At 35.5% G+C, this 24,893-nt stretch overlaps 1 protein-coding gene and 1 long non-coding RNA gene across 2 annotated transcripts; both read left to right on the forward strand.

Moving 5' to 3' along the window:
- The first annotated feature begins 375 nt into the window (after positions 1-375).
- Positions 376-2,200, forward strand: LOC139121977 (uncharacterized). The gene is made up of 2 exons (XR_011549377.1): positions 376-1,611; positions 1,975-2,200. It is a non-coding gene; the product is annotated as an uncharacterized lncRNA (long non-coding RNA).
- A 3,187-nt stretch (positions 2,201-5,387) lies between these two features.
- On the forward strand, positions 5,388-24,360 carry LOC139122327 (uncharacterized). Its single transcript, XM_070687725.1, has 11 exons — positions 5,388-5,587; positions 9,415-9,538; positions 10,582-10,765; positions 11,487-11,601; positions 13,029-13,157; positions 13,327-13,536; positions 14,445-14,576; positions 16,662-16,763; positions 17,175-17,297; positions 18,867-18,948; positions 20,265-24,360. Exons 1-11 carry the CDS (start codon positions 5,471-5,473, stop codon positions 20,426-20,428), a joined length of 1,482 nt encoding a protein of 493 aa, XP_070543826.1. The 5' UTR covers positions 5,388-5,470; the 3' UTR covers positions 20,429-24,360.
- The last annotated feature ends 533 nt before the right edge of the window (positions 24,361-24,893 follow it).

A 24,893-nucleotide genomic window follows, 5' to 3' on the forward strand; every position in this document is an offset into this window, starting at 1 on the left:
CTATTTAATTTAAATAAATTAGGCAGCACTCATGTGTAGAGTTGTTTTTACTTGAGTTAAGTTTTTCAGGTGAAATTACTCATGTTTGCACAATAGAAATGTCACATGGGTCACATGCACTGGTTACCAGTTAAATTGTTCTCAGACTTAAATATTTAGTGGATACAGAAGCAACGGTTTGCCATTTTAAAGTGACAGTGTAAAGCTGTAAGTTTTTGATTTTGTTAATATTTTTGTTATGTATTACTTTATTGGTTCACAAATTTAAGTTGAATTAGCTCGTTGATATTATCAATACAACCAACATTCACTTTGTGTGCATGTATATTATAAAAGTCCACGTGTTATTGTGTTCAATTAAAGTTAAATCCAGACCAAAATGTGTTTACCAACAATAACAATGCTGACTTTACATAATACAGGTTGTGAACACTGGACATTTGAACGTGTTTTAGAAAATAGAATAACATTTGCAATACTGGCTAACATGATTTTGAAAAGAGAGAAAAACCTGTAGTCGATGTACGAAGAACAAAATTTCTGCCAAAATTATGAAGTTACAGACTATCCCTTAAATATAGTTAGAATTAATTTAATTCATCTCCATTCAAAAAAAAGAGACCAGGATTTTCAGCATAAACCAATGAATATGACAAGAGGGGAGTAATGCAGATGGCTGCGAACGTCTGTGAGTAGTAAATTAAATCAGATAAATCAGCACAGATCAAATTTTAAACATCGTTTATTTTTATTTTCAAAATGTGAAATAATTAACACATGTTCACCGCTAAATATTCAATATGATCGGAACCTGCATTCTATTGAAAGGTACTCACATGGTTGGATCTGTCAATAAATTTTGTCAGATCATCACACAACGACGAACACACTTGCGACGGTTCTGCATCTGCCATTGTAAAACTTTCGCGATCACAACTTACATAAAACTTAATGGAAACGCAGTACAGGTACTGTTCATCCCCAAACCGTTCAAAAATCGAGCCGGATCGACTAACGGTTCTGACGATGTATGATGTCGTGACTTTGGAAAGAGTTGCGTTTCCGAGAGTGGACGGCACGCAACAGGGTATGAACGTAAGGGTCCCGTAAATGAGTATGCTGGAATTTAACAAGGCTGATCAGTATTGCAACGGGGTTCACTTAGTGTGCTGGCTTAGTGTGCTGGACTTCCGTATTTTAACTGATCTCTTCATATAAAGTCATTTTTTGCTTATTAGAAAAATCTAAAAGAACAGTTTACGCGTACTTGAAATGTCAAAATTTTGCGACGGTCACGACCCTTGACCTTTCGAATTTGACCAATGCTTTGTGTTCCCACGCGATCGTTATCGGACACATTATGCGTTGCATCTCTCAAATGAGATAACGCATAGTTTTTTCAAGTATTAACGGCTGTTCAAATCTCCAGCTGAATCTTACGAATTATGGCTGATTTCTCAGTCATTTCTTCCCCCAGTGACGACACATTTTTAGTCAAAACAGCAAGTGAGTTAGGTCTATGTATGTTTCGGTGGACATTTCCCCGCGACATTGTTGGATGCAGTGACCGAGATAGCAAGTCGCCGTGGACGATAATTTTCCATTGATCCGGTAAGTATTTGAAATGCATATTTATAAAGGGCAATTACGAAATTAGTATGCCTTATAGAGAGGCTTTTCTCTGCACATCGATGTTTCCCTGGGAAGCTTGGCTTTGTATATGGCCCGACATTTTTAACCTGAGCTTGAGGGCCATTGGCAACAACTAGTCAAGTCAATACAACTTACACAAGCCCAATACATTTCTAGATATGTTACACTTTTAATGTGTTAATTTTGCACTCGCAAAGATGCATGTAAAAAATTCCTCTATGTGTATGTAACAAATCACACACATGTTCTGAAACTGTATTGTAAATTTGTTGTCTTAATAAATGTTGCTAAGTTCATTCTCTTCTTTCTGTTTCATTTCAGTGTGCATATCAGCCAAGGCCAAGAAAAATTCGGCAAGAATAATCATGACCTACCTAAAGAAGTCTTCAATATCAAATTTCAAAACAAAATAGGACATGAAAGACGAGACTTGGCCAGAGCTAAATGAACTCTTTTAAAAACTAATCTTTGACTAAATCACTTTTCACTGTGTCTATGAAATTTGTTGAAGCCAAAAATTTATTAAATTGGTCATCAGACTTACAGATATAGGCCTATTTTGTGCTTTTTATTTTGAACGTTTGGAAAGGTGAGTCTGCTTGTGTTTGCTGTGATCAGGTGAGTCTGAGTTGCTTTTAACTCTGTTTGGCCTGTCTTAGTTTTAGGCCAAATATGGTTAAATTACATCTCTAACCAATTGTATCATATAATACATGTACACTAAAAGAGCCTGTGTAAAAAGTACTTGATTTCACTGGAATTTGATTTCACTTATTTGATATTTGCTTACACCTTGCAAACATGCAAATGTAACAATGTTTACCAAATTCGTAACAGCAACATCAATAAAAGTAAAATCTGGTGTCAAATCAGTACTTTTCATGGTGCTCTTTTTCTGCCAGGATGACCCTGTCATTCATATGTGCATTCAAAATAACCGTTCGTTCACATACATGTGAACAGTTCAAAATAACCATTCGTTATTCAAAATAACCATTCGTTCACATTTATGTGAATGGCTAGCTGAAATGAATGTGTACTGCCTAACTGCCTATTCCCTATGCACATACAGTTAGCCATGCCAACTAGCCATGTGAATGCTAATTTCACATGGTACTGACAGGCATTCCTGTTCTATAAGCTAGCTGTAGGTGTTACAAGTAGTAAAGCTTGAACATATGTTATTTTGTTTATTATTTATATATTTATTTGTTTATTATTTATTTCAAGAATGCAAGAATGTTGTTTTCACTAAAGCATATATTAAAAGTTATAAGGATTATATGTATGTGTACAACTTTGTACCATGTAATCTTTCTTTTTTTTCGGGGGGGGGGCCACAAAAATTTTGTTGCCGGTGATGGGGGGGGGGCACTAAAATTTTTGCTGGTGTTAGGGGGGGCCTGTAAAAAATTTTGCACCACATATTTTCTCTTCCAGCCCCCCCCCCCGCCGTTAATTGTGCTCGTTCCCTAACGATGTACTTTTCAATTTGGGGAGTATACATAGCGTATTCATAACGTAATCATAGATTAAAATGCACGCTAGACAATTATCTCGATGCATTTCGACCTATGAGTAACTTACAAGTAACGTGCGTGAACGTGTGTCAACGAGAGCAAAATCTACCGACAACTTATGACCCGTGCGTGCTTCAAGTTGACGATGAGCCATACGCTGGCATAGATCGAAATGTTTTGTGCATGCACATAAGTTTTCGACGACCTCGCCGTATGACGACGTTTACCATCGTACGTCAAGGTGTGACAGGGCCATTATATACTTTAATCAGTGCATTTTCCTTTTTTACATTTCCCTATGTAACATTAATACTCAAATTAATCAGAAAAGGAATCGTGTTTTTTGTTTTGTCATTTCTTTATTTTCAATTGCAAATATAGTCAACTTAATGGTAAAAGTAATAAAAGTGAGCCAGCCTTTTAATGTGTTTCAAAATGCAATTTTATGACTAATAGATTACTAAATTGATATAAGTTGAAATAAGTTTTACAGGACGTTTCATGGGAAACATTTTCATGTTGATCATGCAAATTTGTAAGAGTTAGTGACAAGAAATGGAACTTTCCTATTCCTAAAACGCAGGTGTAAAGATATAAGTGTCTCGGTAACCCGAGAAATGATGGAAAGGGAAGCAAAATATCAGTCAATTTAGGGGGTAAAATAAAGTCATAGATGTAACTCCTGAAATTCATTGACCAGTCATAATATCTTCCTATTCTCTCCTCTCTGAATTCTACCCTTTGAAGAAATATGAGCTTTTACTGCATTAGCAAACCTTTCCTATCAGATACAATATTGACTAGTTTTTGACAATTTCCTGCCATATTCAAAATATGGTAATACTACAAAGGAAGTAGATTATACAATGTCACAGTTGAAAACATTCACCCATATCATTACATTTGACCACTCTGTGCAGTATAAGTCAAGATTTCGGTGCAGATATGCACAGTATCCAGGTTTTTGCTTTTCCGCATGAGGCTACGATTTAATGACTGGGCACACTTTAATCGCTGAGTAATCTTTACCTAATTCAAAATTGCATATACAGTCCCAACGGGTAGTTAATAATAATTCTATATAGACACCTACTTATAGAACATTCTCACAAACTTATTTTAGTTTAAAAGTAAGATACAGCTAGTGGGGCTTAACACTGTAAACACACTTTAACTTTCAAGTTGTGTTTCATCCAATGTAAATACAACAGTACTTACAACAAACTTGAAGTTTATCGATGAATGAACAAGAAAAAATAATAAAGTCCAGGTTTCTCCTTTCAGCGGTATAAAAACTATCACATCTGTCCTGTTAGTTGTAACAATTGCACACCGCTTCATTAAGGCGGACTTCACGTGTACCAGAAATGTAGCGAAATATCATGATTTTAAATTCCGCTTGCAACAGAGACCAAAAACCTGCATTGTTTACGGTAACCAGGGCAGGGGCAGTTATGCCCGTGTTAAAAAACTTTCCTCGCTGGCTTCAAAACGAAATTGCGCATTTCTGCTGTATTTTTTTTCAAAATATTCATTCCCCTGACATTTTTACCTTAAATCGAATTGTCAGATAGAAACATTTTTGGGTCAAACCCACTTCCCCAAACTAAAGGATTACGTTTTGTATCTGACATTGAACTTTTTATTTCGCCCCTAATGGCATGATAGTTCAATGTATTTGCAGGATCAGCCAAAGTCCAACAATGGGTCCAATAATTAGCACTGTGATACTTAGAAGCTATATCTCAGGGACACTAATATTGATTGGAAATATCGTTGCTTGTATAGACGCAGGTTGTTTGTCCAACCTGCAAAGGATCAATGTCACCTCAGCCAGGTAGATAGCCTGCTATACCTCAATACGTCAGTTTGTATTACGGACTAAAGTTGCACTGCATTGTATTTGTTTATCAAAAGGGGCTCATAGTGCTATAGTGTAATATGTAAAGTGTAAGCATTCAAGCATGTCGGCAGTATTTACTCCTCGTATCGTGAGCGGCATGGCAACCATACAGCCTCGTTCGAAATTCTGTTAACATTCTTCGAAAGCTTCCCTCTGTTATATCATAAATAATCTTAAAACCGTACCCGTTGTTACAATTTTAAAGTTACAGATACTTTAGGAAGACTTAAAGTAATATATACCAGGTTTACGATCGGTTGTAGAAAGATAAAACCGCATTGAAATTAAACTTTGATTGCAGGCCACAGGGCGGTGGCAGAAAAGGAACTCAAAACCTCAGAAACACTCAGCAAGGCTCTGTGACAGCAACATAGTTTACGTTGCCTCGCTAAGTATGGCCTGTCGTATCCTGACAATCCTCTCCCCGTTAGGTTTGTCTTTCCTTGCGTTTTGTGTTTCGTATTCCAGCGGGAGAACCGCCGCGGAATGGAAGTCAAGGGTCGTTTACCAGGTAAGCTGTCTTAGAGTACAGAGTTCAAAGCGACCAGGAAGAACTAAAACATATCAGAATCGTGGTAAGCAATTACAAGTGGGTGCAGGAGACTTTCGCTTTATATCCGACATACCGACATACATGTATTGTAAATATGCAGTGATAAACGGTGATTTGTGCGTGAGATAACGCGAGGCCGAAAGCATTTCCGCATATGTGCCAACGTGTTTTTTATTAAATTGTCAGAACAAGGGAACTTTAACAGTCACCATGACGTTGTTAATACAATATGGGTGATAAATGCATGCTACTTACAGCAACAAGTTTACTTAGCTGATTTTCTGCTACACGTAAAAAGAACTCTGTTAAATTAACCAGCCATGCCCTTCTTGATCTCGACATGTATAATGTCAAGTGGTATGCTAATTTTATTTCGATTTGGCAATGATTTAATGGGTTAGGTTTACACAAACGAGATATGACCCAGGTGTATGATAAAGCAAACAACAAAGTTTAACATACTTGAAAACCACACCAAGAAGTGTCTATACATAGTATGTTGACACTCAAAAAATAGTAGTACGTTGACACTCGAAATGGTGCAAAGCACTGATTATCAAGCTAAACATCCACTTAGCCGGCTATTGAACCACTCTTTTTTGAGAGTTGGGATTTAGCCGTGCGGTTCTCTCTGTTGCCTCTCCGCTGGGCGACTGATGCCGTATGTTTGTTGGTTCTATCCCGATTGAAAACTAGCCGTATTTCTACCCTGGGTTGATAGCTCTGCTGGTGGACAGAATTGTCCCCGAGGCTTATCGTTCGCCCAGTTAAAGCGATGTATTCATTGCTTTGCTTCGATAAAGTTTGTGTGTGCGATGTGTGATAGTGAGCGTAAGTGCGTGAGTGCTTCACGAACTCTACAACGTGTGGAGCGGTCTCAGTCAGAAAAATGTAACAACTTAGCCGGCTATTGAACCACTTTTTTTGAGAGTGGGGATTTAGCCGTGCGGTTCTCTCTGTTGCCTCTCCGCTAGGCGACTGATGCCGTATGTTGTGGGTTCGAACCCGATTGGAAACTAGCCGTATTCACTCATCGATTGCATCTGCTTTGGGATTTTTTTTTGATATGACCTCTTTTAGAAAATGTCTTTTATGTCGTTTACACAGACATTAACGTCCAGGGCACTTATTGAAAAGGGAAGTGAGTGGCTCCAAGCTTGCTTCATATAAAAAGAATGCAGGTTATATAGTGCTCTTATTGTGTATCTATCACCGAGAATAATATATTTTTACTCGCACTGAAAGCGGAACGGAAATGCTCAAGACTGCTCCAGACTGCTACCCATGCCTTGTAATCAGCAAATACTCAGAAGCAAGCTAATAATGGGCCATGGCCGGCCACTCAGTTTTTTCCATCGATTCTCAGCATGACCAGCCACATGTACCATACAATAGAACGGGAAGTGAAACACCTAGCTATGCCCTTTGTATTTAAACTGGAAAATGAATTAAATTTTATGAAGTGCGAAAAGTAAGTAAAATAGATTCATTGTTTGAAACTGATAAACGAAATTGAAACATATCGCTATTAAGTTGAGAACATATAGAGCATTATCAGATAAAGTAGCGTCCTCGCAATAAGTAAAATTAGAGCCACGGGAAATGAGCGGAGACAAACATTTGCCATATTAGACTAGTTTTCTGCTGACTCTTACAAATACTCTGTGAAAGCAAAACTTTTCACAGGATTTGGAAAATACTTGTCATTTTGTCTCATGTGCACTATGTACTGGATTTGAAAAAAATATGTAATAGTTGCATTCGTAATAGTTTTTTTACAAAACTATTTCATCACCAGTACTCAATCATATATAGTTTACAAAACCAACAATACACTAACTTAAAGGAGCACAAAATGAAATATTCCATATGATGTTGCAGTTTGCTTTTACACTTTAAGACTAAAATTTTAATTTATCTCCACCAATTTCTTTAAGAATAAAATTGGTGCACATTTTTTGCCTACCATAATTATTTAAATTAAAGTACGGGTTACCATGCGCCATCTCCCGGTGATCAATAGATCTTGTTAAGTACGCATGCGCGTAATTAATAAAACCCTAGTCTAGTTCCCTGATAGTCTGGTTCCTGACCCATTTCCCCGGTAGAGGGCGTGGGGAAATATAGGGTCAGGTACCGGGTAGCCATCTTGAACATAATTTTGTTCAAGATGGCGGAGGTTAGTCACCTGACAGGACATGCTACAACAAATATGGCTGCTACTATGAAAACGCCGGTCAAAATTCGACTGGATCAGAATTATGTTCAAACACTGGTATCCGAACCAAAAACATTGGCACACGAGACGCGAAACATAAACTGAAAGGATTAATCCAGAAGTACGGGGCAATAGAGGTGATTGAAGGCTGGCTGTGATATCGCAGCAGTACGTGGCGTGTATCGAACGCGCAAGGGTCATTGAGGTCATCGCCGACTGTGGCGTGACCCCAATGACCAGAGCACGTTCGATACACGCCACAAGTACTGCTGCGATATCACAGCTAATTGAAAGCAAACTTTGTTGGAACTGTGAATGACGATTGATTTCGATGGATAGAATGGTGTCCGAATTTTGTGAAAAATGCAAGGCATCATGTCGACGTTCTAAAAGTATCAAGAGGTGTGCTAAATCACAGTGGCTAAATCATGGAGGTAAAAAGTCTTTCTTTCTACCTCCACGGCTTTGTGGTACAAACAAGAAGTTGGTGTCAAGTGAGCCTGAAAGTGCGAAACCCAAGAAACATGAGAAAAAGTTACAAGTTTTACTTTCATCCAATCACAGCCTGTTTTATTTTAACCCAATAGCGTCCATGTTTACATTAGCCGGTACCTGACCCTATATTTCCCACGCCCTCTATCGGGGAAATGGGTCAGGGAACCAGACTACAAAACCCCAGCTCAAAATCTCATCGTTGTTTCTATGACTAAAACTGACTAAAGTTGAGATATGTAAGCAGAATTTTTTCGTAGAACTTTGTTATGTTGGAAAAATTATTATTGGCAATGTCTCTACACACGAAGGAATACTCTTAGATTTATATACAGCAAATCGCGAAGTTTATCATTTTCCTCTTATTGTAAGACTGTAGAATAATACATTTTTTAAGCAGCTGTTGCCTTGAATCTTTAGGAACAATTCTAGTATGAAAATAACGTTTAAGCTTTTCTGCAAAGGTATTTACAAAGTGCTTTCCTTGGAGGGAGATGGGTAGTTGTTTCACCTTCTGGTGTGAACGAAGTGGTGAGCGTCATCGTGTCATCGATGGGCGGGCCGAGGTTTGTCATTTTCTTCAGCGTGTGCTACATATCTGAATGATAAAAATATTATTCCAAACCAAGGACAGGTGAGATAAAAATTAAAAATTAAACACATCGACTGACTCTTCGGGTACACGATGACGAAATTGGGGCATTATTATGACGCATGCACTGTCAGTAGCCGGACATAAACGATGAAATTATGAAAATCAAAGAATCGATTAAAATTGTTTTCTCTCAAGGTATTTTATTGAAGCAATTAACCACTCCAGCAACAGCGATACTACAGGTCTTTGACCACTTTACTAGCCAGGGCTGTCAGATCATTTAAATCTGTGAGCAGATATGTTCATTGAAAACAACTCCTTCATTTCACTTTTTGTTACATTCCACACTTAAAATGGTTAAATCAGTTGAATTTTTCCGATGCATCTACCTGTGCAATATTACCAGCTATAGATGTGTTCGCTAATGTTTTGAATCAGTCTTTCGATTTGGAAATTACAGTTCACTGTTATTATTTTCAGGTCGTTACTGATCGCTTCGCTTTTACAAGTAAATCACCAACAAGTCAATGTTCAGTGGGCGACAATTATTGCAAAGGAACGTTCAAGGGTATTCAAAGAAATCTTGACTACATTGCTGGTTTAGGTAAGTTAGAACAAATACTACACTTAGACAGCTTTCAACACAATCAATATATTAATCGAGAGTGTAAAGTATTCGTACTATACTGACATAGAAAACGAAAGAGGCTTTTGTGGAGGTTAAGCAAAGGATACATAAATTATGTTTTTTTTCACGATAAATAGGTTCATCTGGGTTCTTAACGAAGCTTATGTCATGTTTTCATGTTTGGACGGTCAGTAGCCCATATATTTGTTATGCGTTACGGTCATAGATTGTTAAAAAGAGATTTTACCCGTACACTAATCGGCGACGATAATAATCATTTTTCTTTCGAGGCTTCTATTTCAACTTAATTAATGGCAATTTTATAGGTATTTGGGGCTGAGCAGGAAAAGATACAATGATCGGTCAATATAATTTTGAATTTGATTTGCTACAAAATTAAACATAAATATAGGAAATTTATTTCATGACTAAGTCTTCTTCGTTGATGTACAAGAACACCGCTTACATTTCACTCAAGTATAGAACTGCTCCGATGTCGTCAAAAAAAGAAAAGACAAAATCTCGTTACAATTTTGAACTCATCCTGAAACGAATATATACCCTTGCTATTGATTTTTTAATACGGGCAGATGCCATCTGTCTAAGTTTTCTTTCACTCCGGTATATTTTCTTTCACTTACACAACAATGTCAACTGAATCAATAGGTTGACGTAACACAGAATACAAATTCGAAGTTTGTTACCTTGAGAGTGTAATTTTCTTAATTGTTGCTCTCTCTCAATACAGTTTCTGTGGAATAAGGGAAGACTACATGATTGCGACTCATTACAGAAACTGCATAATGTTTTTGATTGGGTTTGTTGCATCATTAACATTTCCTATTAATTTTTAATGGAAAAGTATAGAAGCTTATCAAACACTTTGACACTCGTTATTTCTATGAACCAATTTTTGTTATATTGGAACCTCTTTTCATACGTTTTGCCTGTCCATGTGAAACCATCCAAAGTAAATAGTCAAGCTTTTGCATTTTTGATGTTTGTCAATACTCTTGAAGGTGTTAATGCCATATGGATCTCCCCATTTACGCTAAATACCAACGATTCATCGGGTGATATCGATTACTTTGGTCGATGGCCCTTGGACATCTATCAAATCAACCCTTCTTTTGGAACTCGACAAGACTTGATTGATTTGGTCAACGCATGTCATTCGCGTGATATATGGGTCATGGCTGATCTGTAAGTTGTTTTGAAACACTAAGTCAATTTTTAAAGGGCCATTAATTGATGCTTTTTTCAATGTTTATGTTTTAATGTGAACCACTGTTTCTTTTTCTATTCCCCAAAGCATGCTGATGTGTACAGTTTAAGTTTATAAACTCAACCTGTATATTTGTAATCTGTGCTACTGTTGACAAGTGAATTCAGGACCGGACAAGAATTCAAATCTAAACAATAATAGTACATTTTACATTAATAGACGCTATGTTGGCATATGGATATTTCAACATTCTTTTTGGAGTAGAATGAGACTTTGCAATTGAAGTACAAAATAACAAAAATCATCGAAAGTTAGCATTACTGGCCCTTTAATTAAGGACGCTTTTGGATCAATTTCGATTACATGCGCATTGCTGTTTTCATGGCATTCAGTTTATCGTTATGTACTTTGTCTTTTATCATAACATTGTAAATTCAAATTATTTTCGTTAATTGTTTCTAAATCTTGAGATATATTTTACAGTGTCTTAGCACGTAATGACTTGCGAATATCATTTTTTTGCAATTCCCCAGTCCTGCTTGACTTCATACATATAATTTTTTTTTGTTTCTAGGAAAAAACAGCTTGTCATTTCATCTCAATTCTTCAGCATTTTCTTTTTTGTTGAGTTTTTCGATGTCGAGAAATAATCTTAAGGTATTTTAAGATGTAAAATAACATATTGTTGTTGTACAATAGGGTGATAAGAAATATGGGATATCAGGATGGATGCCGGATCAATTTTTGCCCGTCAACTAATAATTTCGAGAAGTTTACACCTTTTGACAAACTTGAACATTACGACGCGCGAAGTGTAAGTGTTATGTTTGTGTATTATATATATATATATTAATATATATATATATATATATATATATATATATATATATATATATATATATATATATATATATATATAAAATTCCATGGTATTTTTCTCTGTTTGACGTCATCGTATACGAGTGTTTTCGCGGAGCCGTACAACTTCGAGCCGAAGGCAAGAAGTTGTGCAGCTCCGCGAAAAACACATACGATGACGTCAAACAGAGAAAAATTCCATGGGATTATATATTTATCACATGAACAGTCTTCTTATTTTTCTTTGATGTGGATGGATCAAAATTATTGTAACAAATTGCATGGTTTTTATCGCGATTTTGTGTTTTTCCTTAAGCAGATTACTTTTATTTATTGAGTAAAGCGGCCCGTCACCCAGGAGATGTGCGAATGTTTGCAGGCATACTTTCATTCATAAATCCGATTAAGCTGAACTTTTGATACATGAAATAGTATCTCCACCAATCAGAGATACGGATTCGGTCACGTGCGCATGTCAATCATTGTCTAGCGCTGGACCGATACCATCGGCGGACATGACTTTTACCGCGCAAGCGACGGATAACCATAGTATTTTGAGTTATTTAGAATATTTACAATTATGTTTATGAAACTAATGCAACGACACGATCGAAACAGTAGTTATCATTCTGAGAGATGCTGTGGATTTTAAAATATCGCAAGTTTACGACCTTGGCGAGCCCGAAAGTTTCAGATCGATGACACACAGAGTGTACGCTTGTAAGTTGTACAGTCGGCACTGCCGTCGCCGGTCTTCACCGGTGACCATCTCGGTCGTCAATTTTTCGTCTTTTACTTGACGGGAACCTGTTCTGTTGTGAGTTTTGTCCGTCAATTTTCGAAATACATCGGATTACTACGGCGCTGCACTGTAGGTCGACAGCTTATGTTAGTTCCGGTTGATGACGTACAACAGCGGTAATATGGATTTCTTATCTGTGCTGGTGTACGTCACACAGGTGGAGATACGGGGCAGTTCATGTGATATATATATATATATATATATATATATATATATATATATATATATATATATATATATATATATATATATATATATATATATATCATGTCAAACTAGATCAGTTGCAGCTTTTGGCTTTTGGACTTACAGATCTGTAAAGGATTTCTCTGATATATATATATATATATATATATATATATATATATATATATATATATATATATATATCATACAAATACACATATATCTATATCTTTAGCTATTTACATGTGCGTGTGACTGTGTGTGTGTGTGTGTGGTGTGTGTGTGTGTGTGTGTGGCACTACATCCAACAAAAATAAACGTCTAACTTTTATTAAATTTGAAATTCTTTTTCTGTTTGCGTACTTCATCTTTCTTATCTCGCCATGTTGTTCCAGACATGGCTAAACAACCTACCGAAGTTGAATCATACGAACAACTTTGTCCGTACGACATTGATTAATTGGGTTCGGGATTTATCTGAAGAATTTAGTTTTGACGGCTTTCGTCTGGATAACGTTGATGGAGTAAGTAAACTCTACATAATGCTAATATGATTAACTTATTGCTTTTTGTGATTTTACTGTAAAGTATTTGCATGCATAATTAACATTACGCATAGAGTGCTTGTACATTTAGCTTGGACCTCTCTAAGAATTAAAACATTTTTCGTTTTTTTTTAATGTACACTTATAGATATCCGAGGAATTCTTGGAAGAACTGAATAACTCGACGCAGATATTTATGATTGGTCAGACCAGTACAAGCGGTCGTGAACTAGCCGAATATCAACGTGTCCTTGATTCTGTTTTTGATAGAAACGTGTATTTCAATCTGAACACATTTTTCGGGGGATCAGGAGGCAGTAAGGGATATTATCACATTCCTGATTCTTTATCACTCAGAGTAAGTATCGTATACCGTAGAAAAGATAAAATTCATAGTTGTAAACTGCAATATCTTAAAATGTTTCTTATGTACATCTTGTAGGGTTTGCTGTAAAATGTGAGATAAGAAGTAAGTTTTCGCCTTCCTTTTATGTTAAATTCTTGATTTTTAAATCTCAATGGAGTTAATAGAGATATTGGTGATTATGTTGTATTTCGACTTCAGTAAATATGAGTTAATTTGCTCCTTGTCCTTGTCCTTGTCAGTCTACCAATTGAGGGGTTTATCTTTAAGGTCATCGGGCAAATAAAATTTTGACCTGCTAGTATTTGAAACTCGATAATTTATTTTCTTTCCATGACGTTAACATGGTTACGGCCACGCACAACAAATGAATTGTGACCCCTATTTTTAACATTGATGTTAAAAGAAAATGATCAAAAGTTTGCTTGTAGAACTTTTCTGTAAAGGTTTACGTCTTTTAGTGTCGAGGTGCAAACTACCTTAAACGAGGATTAATTTCTCGATAACTGTACGTGTGTGTCATCTCAAACTCGCTATTTACGGGCTTACTATTTTTATGCATGTTGCCAATAAGCCGGATCAAGTACCACCAAGTCGCAGAATACATTCTCCTTAGATGAATTATTATAGCTTCTATTAGGTATGTGCTGATTTCGCGCCTTTTTTCACATCTACGAGAAATAGGGGAGTGATCGATTATCTAATCAGATAATAGATAAATATTCTTCCACCAATTCTTCAAATTCATGACAACTGCTAATTCACAAGATTAGGGAATCGGCTTCTACTGCCACTATGCCAGACTTTATCTCTAGAAGGTGATTGAATAAAGATAACCCAGCAACAACTGTAACTTACTAATGCTGATGTAAAATAATAGCTTTATGTTGACCCATTTACAGCGAGATTGGTTTGCTGACGGTGCTGTACTCGGTGGGTACCTTGACAACCATGATGTATCACGCTTCATCGACAGGTATAGTGGTGATTATACCAGACTCAGGAATGCCTTAGCGTATCTTCTGATGGCTGAGGTGAGATTGAAATCACAATGCAGAGTTTTAGAAAATAACTTTTTATAACACCCAAGACGTACAGACTTCTATAGCGTGCTACGAATTGGATTAAATGGGCTACTAAAAATAAGCTACTGCATGGATGGCTTTTGCTAGACGATGCAGTATTGTGAAATGTTTTGTTCTAATTTTGTGTGCACAAGGTTTCTTTTATTATTCCGCCACACACACACACACACACACACACACACACTCTCTCTCTCTCTCTCTCTCTCTCTCTCTCTCTCTCTCTCTCTCTCTCTCTCTCTCTCTCTCTCTCTCTCTCTCTCTCTCTCTCTCTGGAAAGATAACAATAGGTGGCTCTGTAAATAGCGATAACGAAGAATACTTAATAGAATCCCAAACTCCAACAGTCCTAGATGGAACGTTTTGGAATTTCTTCTTCATACCCGTCTCCGGCTTCCATATTATTTGGCCCACGTCATCCTACAGAAAACGAGCAAATATGGCATTTTATTCACTGCTTAAACATAGAGAACATGTACTTATAATTACATTTCTGATTCTTTTTACTTGTATGATCACTTGTACAAACAAATAGTTTGCATCAAACGCTATATGCAACCTGTTACAGTGATAAATAATGTGTTCTCAGCGGTAATAATTATGTTTTGTCTCGACCTTTACCGTGAGAGTTGACTGGAATCGTAATTATATATATATATATATATATATATATATATATATATATATATATATATATATATATATATATATATATATATATATATTACTGAAACAGTTACAAAGACGACTCAAAATCTACCCTCCGATCTCTGTTCTACTCTAAAAGTGTACAAGAGTAGTTTTCAAATTTACATATTATTATGAATGAATGATTTAGCATCCATCTGTAATTAAATACAGATACGTATAGGGGCAGTTAATATGGTCAAAACAGAATGATATGATCTTTCAACTTGAAGCTTGATTCAACGTCAATATCCAGTCATTTCTTATAAATTTGTCATCTCTCAAAACAATATATCACTCAACGCAAGACGATAACTGTTACTTCAAGGTTGGGAATGTAAATAGTCTTAATGAATCATAGAATGCTACATCGACTGTCTATCATCAAGTGAATAAGCATAGAAACGAAGTTAAATTTTGACGGTTACTATTGGTCAAGTTTATTACTCTAGGTCAATGTTTAACATCTAAAATCACGGGGAAGGGATGAGGAAGGCGTTGCAATTATCATGAATTGTAGAAGTTGAAATTAGATTACACAATATATGTCGACAGTAAGGGTTTTCAACAAAATTGGTTCACTTTGGACAAAGTATAAACAATGAGCAATCAGCGGTTGATTTGATCTTAAAGTCTGCATTATTACGAGAGTGAAATATGTTTCAATAAAAAGAGTGTATACTTTGCAGTGGTTATGACTCTCGCATAGATGGCTAGCGTTTCGTAGATTAAAACAGCTTAACGCGAGAGAGACGACGCACTTTACACAGTCGCGACAACTTCAATACAGACTAAAGCATTATGTAAAATATTCTAATTTACAGCTGTCAGAATAAGACCTAATTGCAATATAATTTTTCGAACAGCATTTGACGTGAATGAATGCAGCGTACATTTTTCCTAAGTAGAATGACGAAAATCGAAGATGTCGTTTTGCTCATTTATATCTTTACATTATAATCGAAGTGAAAATATATACTGCATTCATTGATATCGGTGGTGCTTTCTACGATAAAAAAGAACTTCAATAATAGCGTGAACTGACGAAACGTTAGTAATAGGCCGAGATTAATTGTCTTACGCTCGCATATCCAATGTCTTCCTACCTTCTACAGTGAAAGGTCCGGACTCCTGGCTGTCATTAAACCTAAACCCATTTGGGTGTGGGATTATATTTTCGTCAAATGAAAACTCCGAATAAATATGAATAAGCTATGCAGGTTTTTTCTTCAACAATAGCCATGCTTCGATTTGAATATATTTACCCGGTGGCGAAATTACTTTGTAACTCGGTATATAACTTATATGTGTACGTTCTGACTTTCCTTCTATGTTATTGATGCATTATAGTGGATACCATTTATCTATTACGGCACTGAACAAGGACGATCTTTTTCATCATCATCATCATCCCTTTGGCCGTTCTACGTAGAAGAAAGAAGTCTTTACCAGGTAAGGACTGCACTGAAGTAGTTGAGAGTTTGATGTATATTACCCATAAAATTGTGTTCTATAAGACGACTTGCTTTGAGCGTTAAAAGTTTGTTAAAAAGTTCGTGTCTGTAAGTAATAGATCGAAACAAATATTATTGACAAATATTATGGTTGGACAGTTCGATGATTTTATTTTTGATTTAGGAAGGCAGGCGAGGAAGAAGTTCTGAATAGATGGTTGTATAATGAATGTGTGTTGTGTATTGATTAGTGGTAGGATGGAGGTGTAGATGGGTGAAACTTTGTTTTGAAAGGCGAAGGGTTAAACTAATAGATGTAACTGTTCTTATCGTTTTATACCGTAAATGATGCATGTTTTTGACAATGGAAAGACAAATGCATTTGAAACGGATCTTAATTTGCCCGTAGTTCATTTCAACCATCCTTAACCATCGGAAAAGCCTATTTGGGTCTGCAGTCAGCGATTATCAAAACGTCGCCCAAGTGGAATGCTCCTATGGAACCACGTTTTATTCATTCACGAGGAAAACGGTAGGATTTTCTTAAACTGCAAGATAAGAACGCTCAAAAACTGAAAACTTGATAAAAATTCACAAAAAGTTTAAATAATAAGTTATAATAAATGGTGCCCTCTCTCCACATACGGGCCAGTGCATGTGATAAATAATATATATATATATATATATATATATATATATATATATATATATATATATATATATAATATATATATATATATATATATATATATATATATATAATATATATATAATATATATATATATATGTATATATATATATATATATATATAATATATATATATATATATATATATATATATATCGAAGTTTACAGATGTCGTCGTGGGAAATTAGACTGCTGAGGATTGTAGGATGCATGGCACTTAAGTGACAGATTTCATAACTTTTACTTAAGGCCAGAAAAAAATAAATTGTTCATCGAAATCGCCGCTTCTACTTTGCGCTATTTGGAATTTTTTTTAATCTTATTTTTTATTTTCATTTTTTTCTTTATTTTGGCAAATTCATACTTCTGCATTGCAAATACATTAGGAACGCCGCTGGCGGCGCCCCACACTTCGTCAGGTTTTCGCGGGCATGTGGGGATTCTGAATGAGAGATTTCCGACGTGTCTGCACTGAGCTCTGCCAACAAGTTGATGCGACGCCTGAATTTTGCAAATCACGACACAAACGGGGTCAATTTCGGCTGAAATTTATCCGTTTTGTCAAAGTTAAATACCATGACTATTAATTTGATCGCCAGCATTCGACGTAATGGCCAAGTTAGTTCCAAAGACGCTGCGCTGTTCAGTGCTTCTCCTGATAAAACGTTTGGGGATCTGTTTATCAAGATCGTGACAGCAGACGATGGGCGGTGCATCCGATTGAATGACAACTGCATCGAAAGTATAAACATTTATAACAATGAAAAAACAAAGTTCGATCAGAGTTTTCAGTATGCAGTGGGTTCTAGTAATTCTATGGTGATGTTGTTGTACGCCAAGCTGTGGCCTGTACCAGTCCAATGGAAACAACTTACTACAGTGCAATAACGGTATCATTTGAAGCTTGCTGTTTCTATTGTGGAGGACAAGAGAACCTTCTTAACGATGACTATATAACTTCACTCAGATCACAATACAGTGTTGTTAGACCATTGTGTAAAATGTGTATGGACAGTTGTAAAGAAGCCAAGGTCAAGGCCAAGGTGTTTTCCGTCGTGATATATATATATATATATATATATATATATATATATATATATATATATATATATATATATATATATATATATATATATATATATATATATATATATATATATATATATATATGGTAAAAGTGTGTAGCAAACATTCTTCTAAGCAAACGATCTGAACTCATCTCCAACTGCCCCCATTGAAACAGATAATCTTAAGCATTACAATGGCCTTGCACAGGTATGGACTTATTCTCCTCATTGTACTAAATAAAAATCACATGTGGTTGCTGGCGTTTATTAAGTAATTTATTCATTTATTGTTTATTTATCTATCTTTTTGTTGATTGTTTACATGTTTGTATCTTTGTTTGACAGACATTTGTTATAATATCTAATCGAGGATATCTGTTTTCTCCCGGGCACCTGATACGTAAACATCCGTTCGACAAAGGAACAGGTAACATATGAGCTTCTTATTGTTCTGTTGATGTCTTGCGTACATTTCGTGCAAGAGTGATCTGCTTCTGACAGCATAAGTTAATTTCATCTTTCAATTTTTTTCACAATTTAAAATAGATTCATATTTGCACAGTTGGAAACTATATTAAAAACATTAGTGGTGGAGAAGGAACGTAATGAGAAAAATTAGGTTCATTACGTGATACCTCTTTAGTATGTCATTCATGCAAACATATCTAACAATTTATACAAATTCACAAGCTTGTTCAAATGTATTGCCATAAAGATGAAACCCGTAAACCACGAGGAAATTGCCGTATCATTCTGTCAGTGTAACGAAAACTAAAATTGTAATATTTGCTATATTTGATGTACCTAATTTTTTAGATAAAATCACGATTGGAACTAATTTGTGATAATTGGATGGTGAAGTAATGTCAATTTCATCTACAAATATAATCTCACCTGCGTTTCTGTTTACGTTACGCACTTGTTTTTATGAGTAATTTGCAATGTTGCACCATTCAGCTATAGTGCACCTAACACTTTTGAGAAATTTGAAAAATATGAAAATCCAATTATCCCGAATTAGTTCCAATCGTGTTTAAATGTGTGTAACTATATTTAGGACAGAGGGCCAGTGGTCGGCAGCGTATAATCAATAAATGGCGGAATCGTAATTATCCTATAACTTTTTTACTCAAAATGTATAAACTGTTAACTGACCGAGCAATGAAGATGTAAGAGGATGCCTCGATTCAATTGCAAACATATCGAAAAAAATATATTACCTTGCAAAGACATACAGCACAGGGATGCGAAATATATATAATTTTTTATTCACCTTTTCTAACGCTTAATTCTTTTCGAGTGATGTTAAGAACATGACGATATGGCGACGGCATTTTAAAGATATTATTCATGCAAGTCAGTGAACCCGATGTTCTACTATTAATGGATTGTCGGCTACCGTTATGACTGTAGGTTTTCCCTATTTTTATGATAAGTGCTGCGCATTATTCCATTCATTATTGTCACTTTTCTTTCATGAATTTGTCGACGAAATTTAAAGGCCACACAACTAAAATACAAGACGACAAAACTTTGTCTGAATAAATCGTCGCTAATACAATAATTCTTGGACAGTTTGACTGTAAAACCTCATGCGCGAAAATATCGAAAGTAAAATATCAGTGAAAATAAAGTATTCTACAGTATTTTTTGATTGGATTTTCTTTCTTCTCTAAAATACTGTAATGAAGTTATTAAAATACCTGTCGTAAATTTCATTTCTGGTTTAATATTGCTTTTCAGAGCTCGTAAACATCTTCGATTCAACTGACAAGGTCACAGTGCAGGAAAATGGTACATTCTATGTCACTCTGGAAAATGGTGGACCGAAAATATACAGCGGAGGAACACATTTGGGACAGTCTCTCCTGCTAGTCATGGCCATATGTCTTTTGATTTTATTCTAGAAAACAACACCCTGAACGCGCAAGGGATAGTATATAACCTAGTTTCTAATGAGAAACTGTATCAGCCTAGATAGTTTCTTGCAAGACTGAAAGATTCAGTCATGTGTGATTGCAAGACCGCCGGCCCTAACCATGGATGTCCCGAAGGGCGCGCTCACCAGACTGAATATTTCAGTTTAGCTCCTGCTTAACTTCCCAATCAAGATTTCTATCCAGCGTAGCAGCCTCATTTCACTGTCTACTATCTCTATGGAAGGAATGTAGTGACAGGTTGAATACATTTTTAATTTGATGAAGCAAGTCGTGTAACATACACTGTGACAAATATACAGACAGACGCACACAACACACATGCCACTATATGCGTACACAGGTATAAACATATTCTTGGATCGTCCTAAACATATAATTAAGGTCACATCACCTGGCTTTTCTACTTTCTGATTTGTATCCAAGATGACATCGTTATGAAGATAAGAGTGAAATAACCCAGTTTACAAATACGGATGCATACGTATATAATTCGATCAGTATATTTCCCTTTTTTACATTTATCTATGTAACATTAATACCAAATTTATAAGATAAGAAATTTGTTTCGGTAATCGCCAACTTCCTGATAAAGTTCTTCAATGTGTTTCAGCAACTTATTTGATGACTTAAGTAACTAAACGACAACTCGAATTAAAAATGATAATAGCAGTCTTGCCGTACTTTTAATGGCCAACAAAGGCAAGATGATTATGATAATTTGCAAGCGTTGGTGTTGAAGTAAGGCAGCCGTCGGAACTGCGTTCAAAGGTCGCTAGAAACACCTACGACCGATGTAAACACTGTATCTAAGGTATGCTGGCGATTGATGAAAATTAAAACATGATTATATTCATAATGTACATTGTAAAATTTAAATGTAGCAGCTATTTTGACATGATGCATCTTTATATAGTGCATGAAATACATAGTTTTGTGAACATGAAAGTCACACATGCGCAGTTCCCACAATCGCTTCCCTTTAAGAAAAGGAACTTGTCGTTTCCGATCAAGAAAAAAAAATACGCCTGAAAAATCAATGTGCACTCCAAAAGTGTACGCCTTAAGGGCATATTGAAGTCAATTACTAGTGAAAGAAGCGAATGGCATTGTGTATGATTGTTTTCAAGATGCGTAGCAGTCGTATTTTAAATACTGAACAACTTGTTAGAGTTCGACGAAAAGTTCTTTGAAATACAGCGCTTGTCTTTTAAGTTTGGAGTTTCAGTGTTTTGCACACACAGATTTCTTTACTAAGAAGCATAAATTGTTTTGTTCTAACACGCAACATCAAAGAATGTGTCGATTGCAGCACGTTGTCTTATCATACAGTAGCAGAACTTTTACCTTTCGAAAAAGTGAGATGTTTCTTGATTCAGGCGTATAATTGGCTCAAAACTTCGCAGTCTCGGTCAGTCATGCATATTGTCTCTGCCGATCTCTATGCAAGTCTTAGACAAACTAAAACATGTCCGTATGACGTTTTGCCAACGATTTATCGTAATCTCTTCTTAATATTTATTATGTCGGAGGAATGTATCGAAAGAATGCACAATACACAGGGAAGAACGTATGTCCCTGGAAAGGCTACTAGAAATTATCTCCAGCAATTGATAGTTCGCGAAATACAAAGATATTGGCGGTGATGAGGAGATATGATTGGTTTAGTAGATCATACGTACAGACAGCAAAGAAATATATATTTTGAATGTCAGAACAGTAAAGAACATTTCGGTACATTGTGTTTTCGCAAGACGACTTCAATAACTCACCCTGAGAAACTACAACTGCACTGCAGTGGTCGATAATGAGTATCACTCAATGCTGAAGTTGAGTTCATAGGAAGCCATAAGAACTGATGGGCCGTTGGTCACAACTAACAAATTAGAAGCACGCCGTGATCTACGCTTCTTTGTTCTGCACATATAATTTTGGTCATTTCCATAAGGACTAGCTCCAATTTTGTATTTATGTCGACAATCATCGCTAATAAAAATGACTTATCTGTACCAACAACGCCCCTTGTTGTCAGAATGGTTGAACCCGTGTAGTGGACCATTGCGGTAGCACCATAGTCACCTGTTTTATAAAATTCCGCTCTGTGCCTACGTGGGCCATAGACGTGTGTATCTTCTCAGGTGTATGTACACACGCCCATGAGGTGCGTAGGTGGAGAGCGGAATGTTAGAACACGGGCGACTGTGGGTAGCATACTCTGTGAGCTCCCACCATGGGTTGACCGTACTGCGAAGATTCGGGCAAATCATACGCGTGAATAAAAAAACTTACTGCAACTGTCACTTCAGCGAGAGGTGAAAGTTCTGCTGTGGTATTTTTATTTCGAAACATTCGGCCTGATAAGAGAAGGTGCGGCAATCATCACATCCTTTGTTGTTATATGTCAGAATAAAATAATTGTACGTTACAGTCAAGAAATCGGTTGTGCCAAACACTGAACTCCATACTTAAAAGACAAGCGCTGTAGATATTGCGTTTGTATTGCACATATATTTTAACGAAGATAATAAAACAGTTCTAGACACTTTTCACTTTTCACACATCAATAAACCAGTAAGGACCACTCCATCGTTTAAATGATTTATCAATACTTCGTTTAAGGTAGATCGCGCCTCGGGGACAGATATTGGGACTCTAAAACTTTTACAATTCTTTTCTGATATACCACTTGTAGGGGTTCATTTTAAAAGCTCTTACAGAAAGAAAAATTTTCACCGTCTTAGTTTTACTGAAATCAAAAATTTGTTTTTTCTTACAGAGTTAACACAGGGATGGCGGCCATTTTGAATTTCAAAAATCGCAAAATGTTGGGTAATTTGTTTCGTATAGTTCAAAAGTTTGCACGGTGCCTGATTTGTATTGTTGATTTGGTAAGAGAATGATTGAAAGTTTCGTTTAGGAAAGTTTGAGCAAAAGTTTAAGTCTTTCACCATCGAGGCGCATACTACCTCAACACCATGAATCCTTCAGGAGAATCTGATTTGTATATTTAAATTGACTGAAACAATAGCTAATTATGTAAGTGTCAATTATATCCGAGAACGCCATGTTAGGTAGCGTTAAAACTACCCTTTAAAACAATTACAATTTCATCAAATGTTATCGTTAAGTCTAAAAAATCACCATTTTCATAGTATATTAACATTTGATAACATCAATTAAAACAGCAATTTGTTGTGACGATTTGGATTATATACTTGTTTCTGAAATGGAAACAATTTATCGACGATTACCTGGTAGGATAATTCGTCTTCAATATAACTTTACCTGATATTGTTTATTTTCAGTCTCGACATGGCACATAGTTAAATGTACACGGGCCAGCCCAAGTCCCTAACAAGCCCTAATAATACTTATTCTTTATTTCGCATAGATTGTATGGGCCAAATACGGCAACCGGGGAGGCTCATAAAACCAGTTTTAACAGTTACTCAAAATTGTACATTGACGAATCTTCTAGCTGTCACTATTATTTTAATATTCAATCGCACTTCTATTGTGACTTTATTATCTGTTTTATAAGTAAATGCACCATTATTTCAATGAATTTTGACTTTATATTTCCTTTACATTTTGTATTTTTGAATTAAAGTTAGAATCAAAATTCATTTTTATTCCGAGTTTATTTTCAATTGGTTTTATATTTCTCTTTGAATTCGATTTAAAATATACAATTGTAAAATGCAAATTCATTTTCGTTTCTATTTACACTTTGATTTTGCACTGATTTTGAAGGTAAAGTCATTCTTATTTTAAGTTTCGATCCGATGTGCATTTTGATTTAACAGTTAAAGCCATTTCCTTATTTTACTTTCATTTTGATTGTTTCAAAATTTAAAATTTGACTTTATTGTTCACTTTAAAATCAAATTCACATTCATTTCCGTTTCTATTTTTCAATGTTTCGTGACTTTATCAACCGTTTCATTATTAAATTTTATTTTTATTTCAATGGTGATTTTGACTTTAAATTTTAATTTCATGTACATTTTGACATTCGTTTAAAGTGAAAACCTTTTAACTCGCATTTCCATTGTAATTTTATTTGTCATTTCGAAAATAAGTTTAATTTTAATTACCTTTTTGACTTGAGGTTTCCTTTCCGTTTTAATTTTCCTTTTCAAAGCTAAATTCATTTATTGCTTTTAAAGTTAAAGTTTTTTTGTTTGTTGTGATTTCCGTTCTGATTTTTATTTTCGGTTTCATGTTAATTTTGATTTTGATTATGATTTCTGTTTTAAATTTAAAAAGTTTTTTTTTAGATTATCTCCTTGGTTCCACTTTTGACTTCATACATTGATATTTTGATTTTGAATTTGGTCCTGATTTTTATTTCATTTTCGATTTAATTTTTGAGTTTGATTTCAATTTACACTTTTATTTCTATTTCTTTGTCATTTTTGAAATTTCATTTCAA

The sequence above is a fragment of the Ptychodera flava genome, chromosome 2 (assembly GCF_041260155.1).
Source record: "Ptychodera flava strain L36383 chromosome 2, AS_Pfla_20210202, whole genome shotgun sequence".
Lineage (NCBI taxonomy): Eukaryota > Metazoa > Hemichordata > Enteropneusta > Ptychoderidae > Ptychodera > Ptychodera flava.

What these genes read in the sequence shown, in the direction of transcription:
- LOC139122327 (XM_070687725.1), top strand. Translation starts at nt 5,471, where the DNA reads ATGGCCTGTCGTATCCTGACAATCCTCTCCCCGTTAGGTTTGTCTTTC. An exon ending in TGACTACATTGCTGGTTTAG is followed by an intron (nt 9,539 to 10,581) that starts GTAAGTTAGAAC and finishes ATACTCTTGAAG; the next exon opens with GTGTTAATGCCATATGGATC. An exon ending in TCCGTTCGACAAAGGAACAG is followed by an intron (nt 18,949 to 20,264) that starts GTAACATATGAG and finishes ATTGCTTTTCAG; the next exon opens with AGCTCGTAAACATCTTCGAT.